Below are 24123 nucleotides of genomic sequence, written 5' to 3'. Positions count from 1 at the left end.
CTGGAACCTAGGGTACAGGGCCTAGGCACTGTGCCTGAGCTGCTTTTGCTCAAGGCTTGCACTCTACCACTTGAGTCACTGCTCTACATCCAGCTTTTTTTTTTTTTTTTTAAATATATCCACATTAACCATGGTATCTACCCTGATACTCAAGATTAGAAATTTAGTACTTTTCTATAAAATGAATGCTGTAGAAAAAATAAATGCTGACATTTCTTTGCACACACGTATACACATGTGCACACTTGAATATTTATATACATATGTATATTTAAATACCTTCCTGAACTAGCTGCATTCACCACATTAATTATTAATTTGGTTGGGGAAACCTTTCTTACTGGCTGTAGTTTGAGGTCATTTCTTTCCTGGCTGATGGGTGAAGATCACTGCACTTAGCTGCCCTTTTCATGGATTTAGGATATTCTCCATTGTTTTCTTAGCCTTTTAATATATGTTATGGCAGGAGCACTTACTTGCTTTAGATTTTGTAAAGCCTCACACTGAGGATGTATTCCATCAGTCCTAGAAAGAACCTGATGAATAAATTATCTTCATGAAAACAATGCCAGGGGCTTAATGTACAAAGAGGAAAGGAGCTGAGCACTGGTGGTTCACACCTGTAACACCAGCTACTCAGAAGGCTGAGAAATGGTATGATTGTGGTTCAAAAGCAAGCTTGTGCAGAACAGTTCAGGAAACCCACATCTGGGCATGGTGACATGTGCTTGTCATCCTAGCTCCTGATTGTGGTTTCAGACCAGCCTGGGCAGAAAAGCCAGAAGTCTCCATGTCAGAGGAAGAGTCTGGGCATGATATACCTACTATTCCAGCTATGACAGCCTTAAACTGGAAGGTTGCTGTCCCTGTTAGTCGTGGGTAGGTTGCAAAAGTCTGTCTCAAGTGTAACCAGTACAAGTAAGTGCCAGTGGGCTCACACCTATAATCCTAGCTGCTCATGAGGTTGGCACCTGTGAATTGGGCTCCAGTTAATCAGCAAAACACTGTTACAGTGGAGGTGTGACTCAAGTGGTAGAGCACTAATCTGGAACTATGAAACTGAGTACATGAATGTGAAACTCTGAGTTTAAGCCCTCATATTGGCAAAAACCCACATACAGAAAAGGATTGGAGTCATGGCTCAGCACTAGAACCCCACTATTGCTCAAAAAATAATTTATACAGGGAAGAAACCTGTTATAAACTATATATAATCTATAATTGTACTTGTAAGCACTTTTCATTCCTTTAAATGCTTATATCATTCACATAATTGATAGGTTTATTGCTAGTACTGTCATTAATAAATAAAGTTCCCAGGGAACTTAGTTTTACTTACTGCTATTATTTTTGGAATAAAGCAGTATATATATATATTTGGAAAATTATTTTAGGTCTTACTAATTATGAAGATCTCTTCAATAGTCAATAGTTGCCAAAGGTATTATACTGTCCTGCCCTTGTGTCTTATTTAGAACTGTAAGGAGAGGCCTGTCAGAAGAGATGCTAATTTATTCAGTAATTCAATGAACTTATCATCTTGAAAATATTTTTTTTTCTTTTTAGAATCTGAGTATGCATGCAGAGGAAATCTAACCTCAATATTGGTAGTTCTTCTAGCCAAATGCTGTAATAACTCCATAGTGCTTCACCACAGGGATGATGGTTAGTTCTTGTTTTGCAAAGTTAGAACTTGTTTCCTTTTTTGTTGTTGTTAATATGAGTTCTCAATATATTTTTTTTTTTTTTGGTGCCAGTCCTGGGGCTTGAACTCAGGGCCTAGGCACTGTCCTTGAGCTTCCCCCCCCCCCCCCCAGGCTAGCATGCTACCACTTGAGCCATAGCACCACTTCTGGCCATTTCTGTGTATGTGGTGCTGAGAAATCGAACCCAGGGCTTCATGCATGCTAAGCAAGCACTCTACCACTAAGCCACATTCCCAGCCCTCAAGATATTTTTGAAAATATGAATTTGTGGTGTTTATACTGTTGGTCTTTCAAACCTGTGACCTCTTAGAGAGATCTTTGCCCAGGGTTCTGGTTCAGTAAATTTCACTTGGATGAATACTGTAAAAGTCAGGCAGGAATGCAGGGATGGACTAGTGTGCTGATACATTGATATAATTGGCTTATAATTGCAATCTGTTGATTGCAAGAACCTCCATGGGGCATTCCCTGTATTTACTGAGGCATGGATGCTTTGTGGAAGAGTTCTCAAACAGCAGTGTGGAATGGCAAGGAAATATCCACGTGAGCTTGGGTTTGTGGCTCAGATGCTTGTCAGTGAGTAGGGCTTGACGGTGCTACCAGCTGCACTTCTTAGCACCCAGCAGTTGGCTGCACTGGGGCTCTGCCACCAGCTTGTGTTTTGGTGTCACTGGAGACTTGAAATCTTGCCTCAGGAACTTGCAGATTACCTTTGATGGCTAGATTTATCTTTGCCCACCTGTTATAAAATTGACCTGATCTGATTTTCTTCCTGAGTAATTCAGTACAAATTTTTTTTACAGCTAATTGTGTGGGGGAAGCACTATGGGGCAGTGTCCTGTGTGTTTGCTGGACCAGAGAGTGTGTCTGTAATTCTGTTTAGATTTGGGAGAACAGGATCAAAATCTTGTCATCATTGGAATCCAGATGAAAACTAACAACAAAGAATTTGTAACCGCTAATGTGGATGGTTTATGTTTTAAAATACATATATTCAGGGTACAGAAGAGGGAATTGCATGAATGCAGTAGAGTTAAAGTGCTAGTCTTCTTTGTCTATTTAAGGTGATGCCTGATATTGTCATGTTACAGAGGCGGATGCCCCAAACCTTCCGCGATCCAGCCACCGCTCCCCTGAGAAAACTTTCTGTTGACTTGATCAAAACCTACAAGCATATTAATGAGGTAAGGTATTTGTTAAGGTAGAATCTATCTCTAGATGGGGGAGCAGAGTTATATTGTACCTTTCTATATATCCTAAACTTGTCTTAATGACTGTCATATTTATGATTATTATGAAGGCTGATAAATTAATGATGTATAGATTGTATAATTAAAACCATGTAAAAGAAAAGATACAAGTATTACAGATCACTTCTTTTTCAAAATAGTATTTAATAATAATACACTAAGTTGTTTGTTATGCAATGTCTCCAAAACAAGATTAATGACTATTAAAAATCTACTTATATTATCCTTTGGCTTAAATTTGTTTGCATATAAATTGACTCTTTTTACTCTCGCTGATATGAAGGATCTTTGAGATAATTTAATACCATGTTGTAGGAAGTTGTCCTAGCTTTCTTTTTTTTTTTTTTTTTTTTTTTTTTTTTTTGGCCAGTCCTGGGCCTTGGACTCAGGGCCTGAGCACTGTCCCTGGCTTCTTCCCGCTCAAGGCTAGCACTCTGCCACTTGAGCCACAGCGCCACTTCTGGCCGTTTTCTGTATATGTGGTGCTGGGGAATCGAACCTAGAGCCTCGTGTATCTGAGGCAGGCACTCTTGCCACTAGGCTATATCCCCAGCCCTGTCCTAGCTTTCTTGAACTAGCTATATGTCTGTGGGATTTTTTTTTTGCCAGTCCTGTGCCTTGGACTGAGGGCCTGAGCACTGTCCCTGGCTTCTTTTTGCTCAAGGCTAGCACTCTGCCACTTGAGCCACAGCGCCCCTTCTGGCCATTTTCTGTATATGTGGTGCTGGGGAATCGAACCCAGGGCCTCATGTATACGAGGCAAGCGCTCTTGCCACTAGGCCATATCCCCAGCCCCCTGTGGGATTTTTTTTTCCTGTCTTGTTTTTCTGTTTATCTTTTCATGGTAAGATATACAAAATGTCTTTTCTTTAGTGAAAGTAACTAGGATAAAAAGAATAACATGTTGAGGGCTGGGAATATGGCCTAGCAGCAAGAGCACTTGCCTCATATACATGAAGCCCTGGGTTCGATTCCTCAGCACCACATATATAGAAAAGGCCAGAAGAGGCGCTGTGGCTCAAGTGGCAGAGTGCTAGCCTTGAGCAAAAAGAAGCCAGGGATGGTGCTCAGGCCCTGAGTCCAAGGCCCAGGACTGGCAAAACAACAACAAAAAACAAACAAAAAAAACACGTTGAATTACTTGCCTGATAACTTGGCTTTTTGCCACTAGAAGTTATTTTCCTGGTATGTTGGACTGTTTTGGCTTCATTACCATTTGCTTCAGTTCTCACCTCCAGCTCCTATAATTATCATAGATGAGCTTTTCTAGAGAAGAGTAGAGCAACTCTGCTGTCTTTCCTTTTCCAGTGAGAGTCGGGTAGCCTTTCTCATTAAAGGTTTATGCTCTGCCAGTTTCAGAGCCACTGAACAGAGAAGGTTCTTAAATCCATTCAAGCTTTCAACAGATTTTATTGTTTCTTACCAGTGTTACTATACTGCTGTGATATTGTGGCAAAGATAAAGTTAGGATTCACTCAACCAGGAGCATTTCTAAGTTAGAGTATATACATATTGTATATTATGAACAGTGTTTCAGATGTGTTATCTGAAAATATATGTCACTTTGTTACTATCTGTTAGATTGTTAGTAGCAAAACTTAATTTAAACTCACAGTAGTTTTTTTTTTTTTTCTTGGCCAGTCCTGGGCCTTGAACTCAGGGCCTGAGCACTGTCCCTGGCTTCCTTTTGCTCAAGGCTAGCACTCTGCCACTTGAGCCACAGCGCCACTTCTGGCCATTTTCTGTATATGTGGTGCTGGGGAATTGAACCCAGGGCCTCATGTATACGAGGCAAGCTCTCTTGCCACTAGGCCATATCCCCAGCCCTCACAGTAGTTTTATTAAGGCCTCCTACATATACATTGCCACCTTGTAAGCTAGAGCTTTTCTGACATGACTGTCGAATGTAAGTTAGAATTTCCTCATTTACCAGTTACTTTACATGGACAACTTGCTTGTATATAAAAAAGAACTCAGTTTGTGAGTTGTGCTCGACAAAGGGATTTTTGTTGTCATTGTATTTATTGTTAGCAGTTGAGTCTAGATAAGGGTGGCTGACACTGTAGTCCTGTTTACTTAGGAGGCTGAGCTCAGGAGATGGTTTCAAGCCAGCTTATACAGAAAAGTCTGAGAGATTCCCAATGTCAGGAGAAGAAGGTGGGCATGATAGCTTGTCCCCTTCATCCCAGCTGCAATCAGGAGCCTAATATACCAAATCATGAGCAAGAGCCTATCTCAAAAAATGATCTGGAGGCATGGTTTATCAGTAGAGTGCTTGTATAGCAAGCATGAAGCCTTGAGTTCACTCCCTAGCAACATTTGTTTCATTTGGCATTTGTTGATTGTATTAGTGTAATTTGTCCAGGTACCTCCTAAGGTCTGTGCTGTTTTCTAATATAAAGTTATATCTTACCTAACAAGCAACCGTAAATGGGCCCTTAACTCTTCTTGAAAAAGATGCATTGGACTTAATATCACCTGTTTAGAAGATGTATCTCCAGTACAACTATGTAGTGAAATTCACTTATGTTCCTTTTGGTTTTACTGGTTAATATTTTTTAACCCAAATGCCACCTATAGGAAAGTCCTTTATTTCATTTGTTATGGAAAATTAAATTTCATTGGTTTTTTTATATATACCCTTGATACATGAGCACCCTCTTGCTGCCCCTGTGCAGGTACAAGCACAATTTTAATTTCACAGTTAACACAGTCTTGTTTTTTTATTTCAGGTGTACTATGCAAAAAAGAAGCGAAGACACCAACAAGGCCAGGGAGACGATTCTAGTCACAAGAAGGAGCGGAAGGTTTACAATGATGGTTACGATGATGATAACTATGATTATATTGTAAAAAACGGAGAAAAGTGGATGGACCGTTACGAAATTGACTCCTTGATAGGCAAAGGTTCCTTTGGACAGGTAATTTAATGGCAAAGACTTGAGTTTTAGTATAATAACTTCATAATTATGTTGTTAAATCTCTTCCTCATTAATACTTTTAATATTTAAAATGTTCTAAACAATGGATATCTAGGTATGAAGATAATAAAAATGTCTCCAAAGATAGTAAGTTATGAAAACTCAACTTAGACATTTTTTCAACTCCTGAAAAGTTGTCTATTACCTAATGTACTGGTTAATTTCAATTACTCATAGCTAATACTATGTTTTTCACCTAGTCTTTATAGTCTATAGATGATTGTTTATGTGTATTAGAGATGCTTACCTTTCTGTCTGATCCAGTCTTTATAACTAGAAAGGAATGATCATTTTTCAATGGAGCAAGTAGCTACCTATTCACTTTGCTTGCAGACTTTGACTCTGCCCTGAGTTTTTTTTTTCTTAGCTCCGCTTAGTTTGTGAGGTCTGCAATGTGGCACAAAGGCTTCAGAATGTCTTCCTTGAGTTCCCAGAGCACCATATTGCTAATACTCAGGTTGGATAACAGTAGACCTGGTTTTTCCCTTCTCTTCTTCTCTGCACCTACCACTCTCCATTCTTTATCTGAACACCCATTTCCCCTACTCCCACTCCCCTCCCATTACAAAGCATAAAACCCTATAATAGCATGAGTGTCTTAGATCAAGAGTCAGCCTTCCCCTCCTCTTCCTTTCTTTCTGCCCTTTTCTTGTACAGGGGTCTTATAATGTAGCCCAGGCTGGCTTCAAACATCCTTCCTGCTCCAGCCTCCGGAGTACTGGGATTATTACACTCATACTCTTGAAGGTCTTTCCTCTGGCCATGTTTCCCTAGTTGTTAGTACCCTGTCCTCCCATCTCACAGTCTCCAAGCTTACTTAGTTGAAGTGTGATTTATTGTTCATCTGTCTGGTAGGCTTTATGTTGTTAATGAGCAACCAAATACTTCTTTGACTTTTCAGTGAAGAAAACAGAAGTCAAAATGACTTTTACTTAATTGGGATGTTTCTTTTTTTCTTTCTCTTTGCTTTTGACAATAGTTAGGTTTGAACTCTGGAATTCTCCATTGCAAGATAGTCATTTTACCTCTTGAGCTATGCCATCTGCCCTTTCTTGCTGTATTATTTTCAAAGTAGATTTCTTGCATTATGTACCAGCAGGCCTGCTCATTGGTGCTTCTATTTGTGTTTCCCCACATATTTTCTTTTTTCTTTTTTTACATACAATTTTATACTAAGATTCTGTACAGAGGGGTTACCCTCTCATAAGTCAGGAATGAGTACTTTTCTTTTTTTTAGACAGTGTCTCCTCTACCTTAGTTTTCCCCTTCCCATCCCTGTCTGCAGTTATATAGATCATTTCCACATATTGTATACTAAACCTTTGCTCCATAAAAGGGATTTAAAAAACAAAAAACAAAGCAAAAACACATCCCCCCCACTCCCCCCGTGCCAGTCCTGGGGCTTGGACTCAGGGCCTGGGTGCTGTCCCTGGTTGTCTTTTGCTCAAGGCTAGTGCTCTACCACTTGGGTCATAGCTAGACTTAATTGGAAATAAGAGCCTTACAGACTTTCCTGCCTGCGCTAGCTTTAAACTGTCATCCTCAGATTCCTAAGTAGCTAGGATTATAAGCGTGACCCACTGGGACTTGGCCCCCCCCCCCCCCCCGTCTTCATTTTTTTTTTTTTGCCAGTCCTGGGGCTTGGACTCAGGGCCTGAGCACTGTCCCTGGCTTCTTTTTGCTCAAGGCTAGCACTCTGCCACTTGAGCCACAGCACCACTTCTGGCCATTTTCTGTATATGTGGTGCTGGGGAATCGAACCCAGGGCCTCATGTATATGAGGCAGGCACTCTTGCCACTAGGCCATATCCCCAGCCCCCTTGTCTTCATTTTTAAAACAATAAAAATCTATGTATCGGGGCTTGGGATATGGCCTAGTGGCAAGAGTGCTTCATGTATACGAGGCAAGCACTCTTGCCACTAGACCACAAGGCATTCTTGTTTTATCAGAAGCAACTTCGAATTGTCTATCCAAGTCCTTTAAGAAAAGGCATTTCTACTATTGGTGGGAATGTAAACCAGTACGACCACTCTGGACAACAGTCTGGAAGTTACTCAGAAAACTAAACATAGGGGGCTGGGGATATGGCCTAGTGTCAAGAGCGCTTGCCTCGTATACATGAAGCCATGAAGCCCTCGGTTCAATTCCCCAGCACCACATATACAGAAACCGGCCAGAAGTGGCGCTGCGGCTCAAGTGGCAGAGTGCTAGCCTTGAGCAAAAAAAAAAAAAGAAGCCAGGGACAGTGCTCAGGCCCTGAGTCCAAGCCCCAGGACTGGCAAAAAAAAACAAAAACAAAACTAAACATAGGTCTTCCTGATGACCCATCCATACCACACGTGGGCATCTACCCAGAACATCACAAGCCAAGATACTGTAAAGATACTTCCATATTTGTGTTCACTGCTCACTGTTCACAATAGTCAAGTTCGGAAACATCCCAGATGCTCCACAAAAAATGAGTGGCTCAAACAGATATGGTACTTATACACAACAGAATTTTACATAGCCATTAGAGGGAATATTATGTCATTTGCAGGGAAATGGATGGTCCTAGAACAAACCATGTTAAGCAAGTTAAGTTCAGAGATACCAACCATGCACATTTTCTCTCATATTTGGAAGCTAGATCTAAAATACACGCTATAGGTCATGATGAATTATACAGGACTCTGGGCATTCACACACAGTCACACAAAAGGAGAACACTCTTAGGGGAGGAACTCCAAGGCACAATGCTTCCGTGCTGCTGAGCATACAAATAATATTCATCAAAATGAATTCCAGGAAATGGAAGCAATGTTGTTGTTTTCTTTTTCTTCCCCTTTTTCTTTTCCTGCTGTTGTTTGTAACAGTGATGTGTTTATTTTTGGTGTTTTTTGTTGTTGTTTTTGCTTTCTGTCTGTTTATCTGTCTTTGGGGGAAGAAAATGGAGGGACAAAGGGTAAGCAAATGAAGCAGTAATCATTACCTGACTTATGAAATGGTAACCCCCTCTGTACATCACCTTTACAATAACTTTTTAAGGTGTTTCTGAAGCTCAGGTCTTATCTACGCTGTGAATGTAAGGATTGCTATCTTGACCTTAGAAAGCAAGCAACATTTGGGCAGTTACTCTTAACAGCGCTGTTTTGTTTTGTTTTGTTAACTTTAGTTCTATCCACTATGAAAATTAATTAGGTTCTCTGAACCTGGTTGTTCCTGGGTCAGTCTTAAAGCTCATTTTTTTCTCCTTCACCTTATTTTCTCATGGTCTTATCTTCAGGGCAGTGGAATATAGTGCATTTGTGAAAAGGGACTCCCTTTTCCCTAGGTCATCCCGATAATTTCCTCCCCGGGTGAGTGTGGAGTGTACAGTGCCCATGTTGGTCATCAGAATAAATGTCTTCCATATTGCTTAGCAAAACTTTTCCTGAACTCTGTGCTAGGTTCTTGTCAAATAGTTATTTTTCCATTTATTTAGCCAGTGGTTTTCAGTCCTGATTGTGCATTGGAGTTTCTGGAAGCTCTAAAAATGATTCTTGGGCTCTAAACTCTGTAGCTGTGGGTTCTAGGCACTGGTATTTTAAGCAGTATTGAATGTGTTATAAAGGATTGATGATTGCTTTAGCAATTAATCAGCTATTTGTTAAGATAGTAAGTACTTTAGTTGTTGAGTTCACTAGGATCTGGACACTGACCTGCCACTTTGAGTACACAGACAGTAGAGTTATTAGCAAAGCCATTTGATTACATATTTCCAAAGGTAATTTCTGATATAAGAGCTACAGATATAATGCCTTTTAAAACTTGGTGAAACCAGAGATAGCGCATTTTTTCATTCTAAGTTTGAATTATTTATAATTTTCATTTAAATATATTTAACTTTGAGTGAGTTAGGTCTTAGAACCTGAATTCATTTTTAAAAAGTAATTCAGTAGTTCCTAAACTTCAAATCAGAACCATTTAAAGACCGAGCTCCATCCCCCAAAGTTTTGCATGTTAGGAACTGTACAACAGTTACCAATTCTTGTTTGTAATTTTCATTTATTTAGACACAATAATTGTCTCTGGTTAGTAGAAAGTTTTAGAACTATCATTATCTTTTAATTGTGGTTCTTGCCTATGGGCAGTTACATGTAAACTAATCTTTGTTTATATATATATATATAATATATATGAGACTCTAAAGGCAGAAAGTTACTGCTTTCTGAGATGTATCTGAACATTTCACATATTTTGTATGCATTCTTTGGTCTTAAGTTTTCTCACCACAAGAATAGGTGACTGAGTTATTTTATTAGTAAGAAAGTAAAAAGAGATCCCAGAGCATTGTCAGGATTCCTAATTTTATTGCTGAAGAATATTCTAATGCTGTTGAGTATTTCTAATCTTGTTGAGAAAATTACTCCTTTTGAAGATAGCTGTAAATATTATGAGACTACAAAAAGAAATTATGACTAGACACCGTGTCTCACACATGTTTATAATCTTATTTACTTGATAGGTGGAGATTGAGAGGATTGTGGTAATCTAGGCTAAAAGACTTAGGGAGAACCCATCTCAACAAACATGTCTGTAATCTCAGCTGTGCATGAAGCATAGAGAGGAGGACCACAGTCCAAGGCTAGTTGGGACAAAGAGCATGAGAACCTGTGTCTGAAAAATACCTTAAGTAAAAAGGTCTTGGGCCATGGCTCAAGTGGTAGAATGCTTGCAAGCTTGAGACTGTGTTCATCCTCAGTACTGCCCTTCCTCTTGCCCCTGAAGCAAAGCTAAGATAGCAAACAGAAAACCTTGAAAGGATAGACTTAAACTTCCCTGTAGTAAAATTGATGGCATATTGGGTCAAAGTAGGTAGGATCTATTCTACTCATAAAGGTCAGCAAAATGTACAGTGAAATGATAATTAGCTTCCATTGAGGAGATCTGTAAAATTCTGAAACTGTCATTATTGATTAAATAGCTAATTGCATATCCTTCTCCTTTAGGTTGTGAAAGCATATGATCGAGTGGAGCAAGAATGGGTTGCCATTAAAATAATCAAGAACAAGAAAGCATTTTTGAATCAAGCCCAGATTGAAGTTCGACTTCTTGAGCTCATGAACAAACATGACACTGAAATGAAATACTATATAGGTAAACCAAACCTTAGTACACCAAGCTCAGAAGAGAAATTTAAATTAATATTAAACCAAATCTGAATACGTTGATTTTTATCTTAAAGTGATTGGTTAAACATCGTTTATTCCAGAAGATGTAAAATGCAGAAACCAATGAGAGTGTAGTGCCTTTTCTGAAAATTTCAACTTTTATGTCCCATTTGTTTGCTCTAATTAGTGTGTTGTCTTTTCTGGAATCATTCTTGTGGTAATGTAGGCATTTCTAACTAGCTCAGAAACTAGGTGTGTGATGTAAGCTTTACCTCCGTTGAGAATGGTTGAAGACAATGTTTGGATGTTCAGACCACAAGTTTTGGCTTCTCCTCATGCTATTTGTCAATTTGCCAGCATTAGAAACAGCTAGACTTAGACTTATGGAACTCCTCTATCATCCTAGCCACCATTCAATAAGATGGTTGGCAAAAGTCCTTAAGTGACAGTTTGAGAAGTAACATCTGCAGGGTCTCAGGACTCTAGACTTAGGGTGGGAACATTCTCTGACTCCCTCAAAATTGCAGCCTACATAGTTTGAGTATTTTTAAGTTACTAGGAAGATAACATGCATAGTGTCTCAAAATTTGATAGACCTATCTATATATAGGTAATTGAATCTAGTTTATTCTGATGAGGAATTCTTGGCATTGAAATGATCGAGCTTCTTATCTTTTCAAATTAACTTTCAAAATTTGGTACATAAGGCTGGGAATATGGCTTAATGGTAGAGTGCTTACCCAACATGAAGCCCTGGATTCGATTCCTCAGCACCACATAAACAGGAAAAGCCGCAAGTGGCATTGTGGCTCAAGTGGTAGAGCATTAGCCTTTAGCAAAAGAAACTCAAGGACAGTGCCCAGGACATGAGGTCAAGCCATAGGACTGGCCATAGGACATATCATTAGATATGTGTGTGTGTAAGCGTATATGCATATACATATACATTGTATGCTGTTTAAGTTATGATAAGCATATCTTTCCTCAAACATTTATTTGTGGTGAAAACATCTACAATCTAGGTTTCTTGAAATAAGATGTTACATTATTGTTTTTTTGTAAGTAGTCAACCTGCTGTGCAATAGATCATCTGAACTTATGTGTTCTTTTTCCAAGCCTTTACCCTTCTATCAATCCTTTTCTATCCCTACCTTTTATTCTCTCCTTTACTAGATAATTTAATGTGATCTACTATAATTAAAGAAACTTAGTTTATATGTAGGAATAAGTCTGAACCAAATATCTGTGTTTGCGTTTTTGTTTTTGTTTTGTTTACTGCTCAACACATTGTAGCACTCAGTGAATTAAGAAATCCTGTGGTCAGGTGTGCACAGTAGATCTTTCATTGGAAGACCATTATAATCATAAAGCTCCTTAGAGGATTTTCTGATTCGTATTGGGATTCTTACATGAGCTATACTTTGCCTTCGTTTTTGTGCCTAGTCCTTAAGCAGGAGATTAAAGCCTAAATGGATGGTCTCTTGTCATGTGTTCCTTTTACATTTATGCCTATGAAATGGAGTATATTCTTTCAGGTAACCTTTAAGAATTCTTTTCATTATTTGCAGTGTCAAATAATGATGTTGTAAAAGCCATGTAGACTTTTCATTGACTTACGTATCCCAGCCTTAGCCCACTTGTGTGTTGAGTGGCCTAGTGCCATGTTAATTTGCACAGGCCAACAGCTGAGGACTGCTGCTAGGGAAGCAGAATGTGTGTATGGTTCTCAGTGACCAGATAGTGAATATACTGTCATAGTTTTTCCCAATAGGTCTGTGGATAAACCTATGTTTTTGCTACTATCATTGGAGTAAGGTTACAAGTGCTCAGTTTGCTAAGTGTGTAATGAAAGGGCAGCACTTAACTGTGCTGAATAATCGTTTGGTTTGAAGTCAGTGTTAACAACTTTTTTTTTTTTTTTTTTTTTTTTTTGGCCAGTCCTGGGCCTTGGACTCAGGGCCTGAGCACTGTCCCTGGCTTCTTCCCGCTCAAGGCTAGCACTCTGCCACTTGAGCCACAGCGCCACTTCTGGCGGTTTTCTGTATATGTGGTGCTGGGGAATCGAACCTAGGGCCTCGTGTATCCGAGGCAGGCACTCTTGCCACTAGGCTATATCCCCAGCCCCAGTGTTAACAACTTTGATCTATGAAGCATTTTAGAAGGTATTTCAAAGAGTCAGCAGTGGTTATAAGCCACATTCTGTTATTTTTCTCTACTGTGCTTCAACTGCATTTTATAGTTTTCTTAAACTTTTGGTCTTGTACAGGATTTCCCTTGTATCCATTTGATGAATACAATCAAATGCCCAGGTCATAGACTCCCAGTGATTTTCAAACACTTGCTGTATTTGTCTAAAAGACAAAACAAAACAACTATGCTACCATCGCCAGTGACTCATACCTGTAATCCTACTCAGGTGGTTGAGATCTGAGTTTCAAAGTTCTCAGTCAGCCTGGACAGGAAAGTTTGTGAGATTCTGATGAAGCACCACATACCACAAAAGTAGAGCTTTGGCTCAAGTGGTAAGAGTCCTAGCCCTGAGCAAAAAATGTCAGGGACACAGTGCTCAGATATTTGGATTGAAGACCCCGGACTGGCACTCCCAAAGTCACAAAGTTATTAGTTGTTACAGAAAAGTCCTAGTAAGCATAGTTTATATATTATCAGTGCCAACTGATAATAAGGCCAAATACGGCCTTATTCCACAGAGATTCCAGTCATTGGGTAGCGGGACCAACAAGGATATTTTTCCCTCAGTGGTGGGGCTGGAACTCAGGGCTCGGGCACTGTCCCTGAGCCTTTTTGTGCTCAGGTTTAGCATTGTACCACTTGAACCACAGCACCACTTCTACTTTTTTTTTTTTTTTTTTTTTTTTTTTGGCCAGTCCTGGGCCTTGGACTCAGGGCCTTAGCACTGTCCGTGGCTTCTTTTTGCTCAAGGCTAGCACTCTGCCACTTGAGCCACAGCGCCACTTCTGGCCATTTTCTGTATATGTGGTGCTGGGGAATCGAACCCAGGGCCTCATGTATATGAGGCAGGCACTCTTGCCACTAGGCCATATCCCCAGCCCCACTTCTACTTTTTGAGTGGTTAATTGGAAAAAAGTGTCTCACGGGGATGTTTCTTCCCAGGCTAGGTTTGAACTGTAATCCTCAGATCTCACCTCCTGAGTAGCTAGAATTACAGGCACGAGCCTCTAGTGTCCAGCTAAGGTATTTCTGTGGTGTTTCTTCTTGCCTCTGTCATGTAGTGACAGCTCACTCCCATTTTTAATTCAGTAGTGGGCTTGACTAGTTACTGCAGAATGCTCATCTCTGAAACTCAGTATGGGTTTTTGTTGTTGTTTTGTTTTTGCCAGTCCTGGGCCTTGAACTCAGGGCTTTGAGCCTATCCCTGGCTTCTTTTTTGCTCAAGGCTAGCACTCTGCCACTTGAGCCAAGTGCCACTTCTGGCCATTTTCTGTGTATGTGGTGCTGAAGAATCGAACCCAGGGCTTCATGGATACGAAGCAAACACTCTTGCCACTAGGCCATATTCCACCCCCCCTTAAATTATTTTTTTTTCTCTGTGGTTTTCACTGCACATTTAACATTGTAATGTTATAGATTGTTTTAGAGTTTATATGTTACTCTCATCTTAAATGTATGTGCAACTTAAATGAAACATTTTTCTCTTCCAGTGCATTTGAAACGTCACTTTATGTTTCGAAACCATCTTTGTTTAGTTTTTGAAATGCTGTCCTACAACCTCTATGACTTGCTGAGGAACACCAATTTCCGAGGGGTCTCTTTGAACCTAACACGAAAGTTTGCACAACAGATGTGCACTGCACTGCTTTTCCTTGCGACTCCAGAACTTAGTATCATTCACTGTGACCTAAAACCTGAGAATATCCTTCTTTGTAACCCCAAACGCAGCGCAATCAAGATTGTTGACTTTGGCAGTTCTTGTCAGTTGGGGCAAAGGGTAAGTTATTTTAGAACTTGTAAATTAGACTGTAGTATACATAGACGTTTGGAATGTTTAGAGTTTGGAGGTAATTATGAGATGCTTATTTATGTTTAAAATTCATCATCTGAATCACCTGGTATTGATATTTTACTACAAAAGCGATACTTTTGAGTTAGGAGGTAGTGAATTTTCTCACATGTTAAATTTAAATTCTTATGTATGCTAAGAGATGAAGGGGGAATAAGGTCTACACTAAATACCAGGTGACATCTGTCTCAAGTAGAGGTTCTGATATAAAGTTAGGAAAATTCAAACATCAAAGCTGGATTCCACACTTGGTATGAAGGTCTTCTTTAAGTCACACTAGAAACTCCTAAGTAGAAGAAAACAGCAACAAAAAAATCAATATTTTTTGTGTTGGTCATGATACTGTGGATTAGAAATCACAAAATTGGTGGACTATTTGTTGCCGTAAAAACGCTTGACTTTTAACCCCTCACTATGAAATTTGAATGTATATAAATTCTGATAGGTGTTCAAAGTGGTTTTACTCACACTGTCAAAAACAACCATTTCTGTAATCATACATTGTTTAGCTGATTTCTTACTGCCCTTTCTAGCATTACAAAAACTACTAATACACATCTTGAAAAGTCTTAGTATCTAGATATTACTATTTCACATTAACCTTTCCATTCTTTTTTCCTGTTAGTGAAATTTCTTTTCCTGCTCAACTTCTGGCTAGGTTTTAAGTATAGCTGGTTAATTGAATCATGAAGGTTTATAGCTAGTAAACAAGATAGTCTTTGTTATTGCCTGCAAATTATTGTCCAATAGCAAAGCTACCACAGTATGTAAATTTTAAGTGAACATACCACTTACTGAAAAAAGGTTTTAAAAATTGGAGTAGGAAGCAAGGTATGCAATTTCATGTACATTTGAAAATCCAGCAATGCTCATAACATGGAAAATGATAAGTTTAAGAATGGAAAACACATGACCATTTAAAAAATAATTTCAATAGATTTTTATAGTTTGGCATTTTTTTTTTACTGCTTAAACCAAATCATTTCTTCTGTCCTAATATCACAGACTCATATTGTCTGTACTAATATTAAACACTATTTTGTTATCTAGCCAATAGGAGATAACCCTTTAGCTTGGTAAGTTTTAAACTACTGAATATACAATACTGTGTGTCAGTATCGATTAGGAAATCATTCCAGACTGTGTGCAATGTAATCCTTCCTCTAGATGTTTAGGTCAGAGTGAGAAAACAGTGTATTTCAGGAAAAAAGTGTATTTCGTCCTTGTAGATGACTAAACAGTTGCTCCAATCAAACTGGATAGGTAAATAGTGACAGGTTTGCTTGCTTTCAAGCTGTGAAATGAGAAATTCTTAATAGCAGATATTTGGGCTGAGGGACTGGCTATTATGTAAGTTTTTTTTTTTTTGTTTTGTTTTTTTTTGGCCAGTCCTGGGGCCTGGACTCAGGGCCTGAGCACTGTCCCTGTCTTGTTTTTGCTCAAGGCTAGCACTCTGCCTTTTGAGCCACAGCACCACTTCTGGCCGTTTTCTGTATATGTGGTGCTGGGGAATTGAACCCAGGGCCTCATGTATACAAGGTGAGCACTCTTGCCGCTAGGCCATATCCCCAGCCCAGCATCTGACATTTTTAAGTGCCATTTAAAAAATTTTGGGGTACTCATGGGTTGGGATGTTCAACCTGTACTTTTCAGATGGTTTGGGTTGATTTGGCTGGTGTTTTTTTCAGTGAGACTCCCAAGAGATTCCATGAGTTGTCATGGTTAAATGGCTTGAGTATTTATTGTCAGGAAGTTTAGGTAGGACCTCCCTCCCTCCCTCCCTCCCTCCCTCCCTCCCTCCCTCCCTCCCTCCCTCCCTCCCTCCCTCCCTCCCTCCCTCCTGTCTTTTCTTTAATTAATACAGTTTTAGATGCAAATTTGTAGTGACTGAATAAATTGAGTTGGTATATGAAGATTTTTTTGATGATTTCATTGGTAATAATCTACTTCAAGATTTTCTTTTTCTATGAACTTTTTTTTTTTGCCATTCCTGGGGCTTGGACTCAGGGCCTGAACACTGTCCCTGGCTTCTTTTTTGCTCAAGGCTAGCACTCTACCACTTGAGCCACAGGGCCACTTCTGGCTTTTTTTTTTTTTAAATTATTTTAATATATGTGGTGCTGAGGAATCGAACCCAGGGCTTCACGTATACGAGGCAAGCACTCTACCACTAGGCCATATTCCCAGCCCTCCTATGAACTCTTAGATCATGGCAAGAACAAGGTAGAGATGCAGTTGGTTTCAATTGATCTTCATATGATAATATTTATTGGAATTATCTGAGATAATAGAGTAGTAATGTCTGAATTTTAAGTTTCATTGCACTTGAGATGACTTGACTTCTAATAATAAAGTACATTCTGTAGGTTAACTATTAAGTCAGTGTTAAACCAAGTGACAACCAGATTAGGAAGGAATTATTAATACAGAAAAGATATTATATACGCATGCGCGCACGCGTGCGCGCACACACACACACACACACACACACACACACACACACACAGAGCATTCTTTTTTTCTTTTTGGGTTTAATCCCAGGCATGACACATGCTAGATAAGTGCCTAACATAGCCAGAGGTAAAGCTCAGGAATACATACTTGTTTGCTTTAAAACTTACCTTGTTAAACAGTTAAGATTGGATTACAGTAAAGAATTTTTACTTGTTTTTCCATTTCATATTAAGGAAATGTTTAATCAATATTCATATTCTAGTGTTAAAATGTTGTTGTAATAGGAGATTGGTGTTCTTAATCCAAGTTGTCTACAATAATAAACAATTTGTATTGATTAGTACTATTTTGACATTTGTTTTCAGATATATCAGTATATTCAGAGTCGCTTTTATCGGTCTCCAGAGGTGCTACTGGGAATGCCTTATGACCTTGCTATTGACATGTGGTCCCTCGGGTGTATTTTGGTTGAAATGCATACTGGAGAACCTCTATTCAGCGGTGCCAATGAGGTATATGGTGAAATGCAATAACAATTTTGTTCCTCTTCATTCCTAACAATGTTGTCTGAAAGTATTTTTCTGGGGAATTTGCTTGTTTAGAAGCATAGTCTTTCCTAGCTAATCAGGAGTCTGAGATCTGAGGATGGTGGTTCAGAGCCAGCCTGGGGAAGAAAGTCCATGAGAAGCTTATCTCAAATAAACTACTCAGAAAAAGCCAGAAGTGGCACTGTGTCTCAAGTGGTAGAGCTTTAGCCTTGAGCAAAAGAAACTTGGGAACAGTGCCCAGGAGCAGAGTTCAAGCCCAGGGACCTGGGCGGAGGGTGGGGGGATGCATAGTCCTTCAAATTGAAGATATTTTATGTTCTCCATTTGTCCTGCCTGTCAGGTGACTATAGAGGCAAATTTAGAATTAAGTAATGGTTCTATATATATAATCTGTTAATGAAAGAGATCAGTGAATCAGATTAGAAAGTTTTAAGTATGTTGTATGTTACATAAGTTTAAGTATATTAACAGAAGCTCAAATAAATAATTAATGAGGCCACCTGAAAAATGGTATAAACATTGCTGAAGCTTTTTGGACTATAATTTGACTGGTGGCATGGTAGATAACACATTCATTATAATTTAGGATAAGCCCAAATTACAGAGTTTTAGGGTTACCAAGGCTGTTCCAATCTGCAGATTGTGGGTTTTTCCTTGGTTGTCCCTAGGATTTTAGAAGTGGATCAGAAGCGGTGACAATTCCTTGAGCTCTAATTTGTTTTTAAGCTATCTCTTTATGGTTTTTTTTTTTTTTTGTAGGGGGATGGTGTGCTAGGGTTTGAGCTTTGCCCTTGTTAGGCAAGTTACTATCCCCTTTTTTCCCTCTGGTTATTTTGCTTCCTACTTGGGCATGTGCTTGAACATGAAACTGCCTGTCTTAGGTTTACAAAGTAACTAGGATGACAGTGCACACTACTATGCCCAGCCCAGTCCTCCTGATCTCAGCCTGCTATGCTAGCTAGGGTGACAAGTGTACACTACTACCTTGCCAATGTTTTGTTTGCTTGTTCTCTAAAGAAAAATAGGCCATGATAGATACTGGTTAAGCTACTGAAGCTTAGACTCTGGACCTTGTGCTTGCAAAGCAGATAGATGCAGCACTTGAGCCATGCCCCCCAGCCCAACCAGATATTGATCACGACTTTTGCTTATAATTGAGAAAAGAAAGGCAAAAGACACTCGATGACTTGCCTTTCTATTGTTGTTTTTTTTTCAAAGTTGGTCTCTTACTCATTCAGATTGGCCTGGAATTTCTGGGCTTAAGTGAATCACCCATTGTTGCCAAGGCTTCAGATGTGCCATCATGCTTGGCCTCCGTCCTTTTAAACTCACTTGGACTTTACCTAGTGAGCATCCTCTACAGCAAGGGTTATGTGTAATATAAGCAATATATGTAATATTTCTCTGTGTAATAGTAACTTTTTGTTAATCTATAAACTAGCATTGCTTCTGACATGGTAGCATTCTGTCTGTACCTTGTCAAAGCCAAAACTATTTGAGTCGAGTAACTCACACATCCTTTCCCACTCCGATGCAACACCTCTTGCCTTTCTCTTCTTTTACTAGTGACCAAGACTTCTATTGTCCCATAAAAATGCCTACTCCAGGCCCTGTGTTGTTTTTTTTTAACCCTTGGTTCCTTCCTACATTGACTCTTAAGTCCATACCCAAATGTTACCTTCTTAGTAAAGCCCTTCATAACACTATATTAAATTTAGTCGCCATGTCCCTTTTTCCTACCCCCTTTGAATTCCCTCCATACTTCTTACCCATGACCTGATAGAAATTACTGAGGTCTGCCTATAGCTGCAGATGCTACATCTTTGGATTCAACCAACTGCATGTCTAAATACATGGGAAATAATTACAGATGTATCAAGCAAAAGATTTCCTAAAGAAAACAGTGCAATGATTATTTTTATAGCATTTACATTGCACTGGGAATTATAAGTAACCTAGAAATGATCTAAAATATGCAAGTACTATGTCATTTCTTATGTGGAATTTGAATATCCTTGGATTTTGGTATAGAAAGGCGCTGTTCCTTCCTAGAACCAATCTCCCCAAAAATAATCAGAGGGATAAATATTGCTTCATTTTTAGTGTCTTCTTAAAATAGGAAAAGTATTTTTTTCTAGTTCTAGAATTTTAATTAGTCTTCAGCTTGCTATGCTGGGCATCTACCACATGACCCATATCCCCAGTCCTTTTTGCTTTAGTTATTTTTCAAATATGGCCAATGTTTGGATTAATACCAACCACGATCTTCCTATTTCCTCTTTCCATGTACACGGGATGACAGACACACAGCACCATACCCAGTTTCTGTTCATTGAAATGAACTTTAATTGCTCTTGTGAACTTCCAAGTCTGACTTCTTGAGTAGCTAGGATTACAAGCATGAGGCACTATGCATGGCTATAAGCTTTTTTTTTTTGACAACTGTTAATTGCTATATTTCATTAGTAAGCATGATTTCTGGCAATTCAGTGGGTACTCAGTATTTGAGTGAGTTAGTTTGTGCTTCAAAAAATACTTTAATTAGGTCTACATTTTATTAAACTATAAGATTTTTATTGATTAAAAGTCAGACCAGCTTTCCAAGAACTCTATCTCTAGGGTAAGCTGGCACAGTGTAGATTTGTACTTTTCCTTGTGAATTGTCTACCTTCCGTTCTCTGAAGTGTTTGGTTCCAGCAGGACAGGGGTCTGTCTTCTCATTACTACATGCTCATGTCCTAGAAGGGTACTTGGCACATAAGATACGCTTTATTTGCTTATGTATTTATGAATTAATTGATCAGAAAACGATATGCAGGAGAAATTTCAAGCTTTATTTTTGTTTTTAATACAGGTAGACCAGATGAATAAAATAGTGGAAGTTCTGGGCATTCCACCTGCTCATATTCTTGACCAAGCACCAAAAGCAAGAAAGTTCTTTGAAAAATTGCCAGATGGCACTTGGAACTTGAAGAAGACCAAAGATGGAAAACGGGTAAAATATGGATAGTTTTTTGTTGCCAGCCCTCTCTCCTCTTCATCCCTTCCCATTTTCTCTCTTTGCTTCCTTCTCTCTTCTTGTCCTCTTCTCTCCCTCCCTTTTCTCCCCTCTCTTCTTTCTCTGTATTTCTGCATCAGATCTGTTATTTTTATGCATCTCCTTTTTGAATTTACTAGAAATCATTGTTAGAGTGAATGAGTTCATTGATAGCTTAAGTAGATAGTTTGTTCAAAAGTTGAATTTAGTTTGATTGGAATGTTCGGACAAGTGCTTGCTTTAATGGTCAGGGTTCTCTTTATGGCTTCATTAAAAAACAAAACCAACAACAGCAAAAAGGCCTAAATACTTGCATAGAATCAATAAACTTGACTTTCTCACTCACACCCTGACATACAGTGAAGTCAGAGTTAATAATTTCATCTGTATATAGAATAAGTCATAAATGAAGTGAAAGATTCACTTCGGTGAAATATGTGACATGATTTTGAGCTTAACCAATTTATGATGGTTTTCAAGGATATAGGAACAGGCTGTTCTAAGATCTTTTTAATGGATTCGAAACAGCCAAGGTTTCTTTCTTTTGGTAATCTCTAAGGGCTTTTTCAACATACCCAAACTGTCAGTTTACTAGAATAAGTGATGGTAATTTTGTTTTATGTATGTACAAATTGCAATCCAGTGGTCCTTACTACTGAGTGAATAGTGAATATAATACACAAGGATATGATTGGATACAGTGCACCTACATCCCACTTTGTGATTGTAGTTTTATCCTCACATTTCAGTGGTGCTGCCACCAGGTGTCATTTTCAGTGAACTGAAGACGATGCTGCTTTATAATTCACTCCATCAGTTGTAGTGACCACATTTGTGTTTTGAGATATCAACTTTGCATCACATTTGATCTAGTTTCTGTTATGTTGATTCTTGCCCTGTATTGTGTTCTTTTACATTCTGGGTTGACTTTACAGTTTTTCTAGCCTCTTACTGCAGAAGTTTAGATTACTATATTTAGGCTTAGATTACTATATTAGGACTTTTTTTTTTTTACTTACAGTATAAATTTTTCTCTAATCGTTGCATTAGCTAATTGCAACTTATACTATATTTTAATTTTAATTCATTTTGATATCTTTAGTTTCTTCTGGTATCTTCTTTAATCTATACTTAGAAATTTGTTACATAATTTCAAAATATTTGAGTTCTTATATCTAGTGACCTAGTTGAGTAGCAATGTGATTATAAAACATGATTTTGCTCACTTAAAATTCATGGAACTTGTTTTTTAAACTTAGACTGTCTTGGTGGCTGTTTCACATACAATTGACAGAAATTATACTTTCTATTGTTTGTTGTAATGGTTTGCAAATGTCGAGATATAGGTCGAGTTGCTTACTATTTTTCTTTATATTATGTACGAAGTGTGCGTGTGTGTGTGTGTGTGTGTGTGTGTGTGTGTGTGTGTGTGCTTGTTGTCAATAACAAGGCAAGCATTAGCCTTCAGAGGTAACTTTTGGCTTGTTTCAGTTTCCCTTTACTTATAGCTGTATACCCATATAGTACTGTATGGTTTCTGATAATTGACCTTTTTATCATTATGAATTACTTTTATTTTGTCTTTAAATTTCCTTTGAAATTATTAATTGCATTTTATGATGTTATTTATTTATTTATTTTCTTGCCAGTCCTGGGGCTTGGACTCAGGGCCTGAGCACTGTCCCTGGCTTCTATGTGGTGCTGGGGAGTTGAGTTGAACCCAGAGCTTCATGAATACCAGGCAAGCACTCTTGCCACTAGGCCATATTCCCAGCCCTGATGTTAATTTTTTAAACAAAGGTATTTTTTAAATAAAGGTAAGAAGGTTTCAGGGGCTGGGAATATGGCCTAGTGGTAACAGTACTCGCCTCGGAAGGTTTCAGGTATCCTATGATATTAATATTTTACCTCTCCCCCCCCCCCCCCCCCCCCCCACACACACACACTTTTTTTTTCTTGTGCCAGTACTGGGGCTTGAGCTCAGGAACTGGTTGATGTCCTTTAGCTTTTTTTGCTCAAGGCTGGTTCTCTACCACTTCTCTACCACAGCAGCTCCACTTTAAGTCTTTTTGGTGGTTAGTTGGAAATAAGAGTAACAGACTTTTCAGTCTGGGTTGGCTTCAAACTGATCCTCTCGTAGCCTCACCAGTAGCCTCAGCTACGGGTGCCTGCTAGGAAATTTTTTTTTTTTTTTTTTTTTTTTTTTGGGCCAGTCCTGGGCCTTGGACTCAGGGCCTGAGCACTGTCCCTGGCTTCTTCCCGCTCAAGGGTAGCACTCTGCCACTTGAGCCACAGCGCCGCTTCTGGCCGTTTTCTGTATATGTGGTGCTGGGGAACCGAACCTAGGGCCTCATGTATCCGAGGCAGGCACTCTTGCCACTAGGCTATATCCCCAGCCCTGCTAGGAAATTTTTGTTGTTGTTTAGTCTGATAACTGTCCTTTGCAATAAATATTTACCTCACTTATTAAAAGCTTTGGATTTAAAGTTTGTCTTGTTGGTATAGTATTTTCAATGTTCTTTAATTTCTCTTCCTTCTTGCCCCCATTTTGGTTTATCGGGTACTTTTTGTTACTTTATTTCATCTCTATTTTACATTAATTTACCTTCAAATAATGTGTGATGAACAAGGTAATGAACTTCTCCCTTGTAGCTTCTTGTATACCTCTGTGTTTTTTGCATATTAAAAACCTTCAAACACATTATCAGTTGTTTAAATGAGAAAAAAAGCAAAATAGACCTTTAAAGACATTTAAAATACAAAGAGATAAAGATAATACTAATATTTAAAAATATTTATCCTTATGTTTGCCCTCATCTACTATCCTTCATTTGAATCCTCTGTTGTTCCAGAGGAACAACATTTGGTACTATTTTCCTATATCCTAAAGAACTTTCCATTTTCTTCTTCTTCTTTTTTTTTTTAGTGAGGACTCATGAAAAATTCAGTTATCTTTGTTTGAAAATACCTTTATT

The 24123-nt window shown here is 38.7% G+C and overlaps 1 protein-coding gene across 2 annotated transcripts in view; it reads left to right on the top strand.

The window, feature by feature from the left end:
* Window positions 1-24123, top strand: part of Dyrk1a (dual specificity tyrosine phosphorylation regulated kinase 1A) — a 128475-nt gene that overhangs the window by 86862 nt on the left and 17490 nt on the right. The window contains exons 4-9 of one of the 2 annotated variants that reach the window (XM_048346230.1): window positions 2771-2890; window positions 5689-5877; window positions 10909-11056; window positions 14751-15037; window positions 17929-18075; window positions 20966-21106. In XM_048346230.1, coding sequence (XP_048202187.1) covers window positions 2771-2890; window positions 5689-5877; window positions 10909-11056; window positions 14751-15037; window positions 17929-18075; window positions 20966-21106 — 1032 coding nt within the window. The remainder of the gene's footprint in view (window positions 1-2770; window positions 2891-5688; window positions 5878-10908; window positions 11057-14750; window positions 15038-17928; window positions 18076-20965; window positions 21107-24123) is intronic. The other variant, XM_048346231.1, reaches the window with a different exon arrangement.

Source organism: Perognathus longimembris, chromosome 5 (genome assembly GCF_023159225.1).
Source record: "Perognathus longimembris pacificus isolate PPM17 chromosome 5, ASM2315922v1, whole genome shotgun sequence".
Taxonomy (NCBI): Eukaryota; Metazoa; Chordata; class Mammalia; order Rodentia; family Heteromyidae; genus Perognathus; species Perognathus longimembris.
Note: the sequence above shows the minus strand (reverse complement) of the source record. Positions and strands in the feature narration are given on the sequence as shown.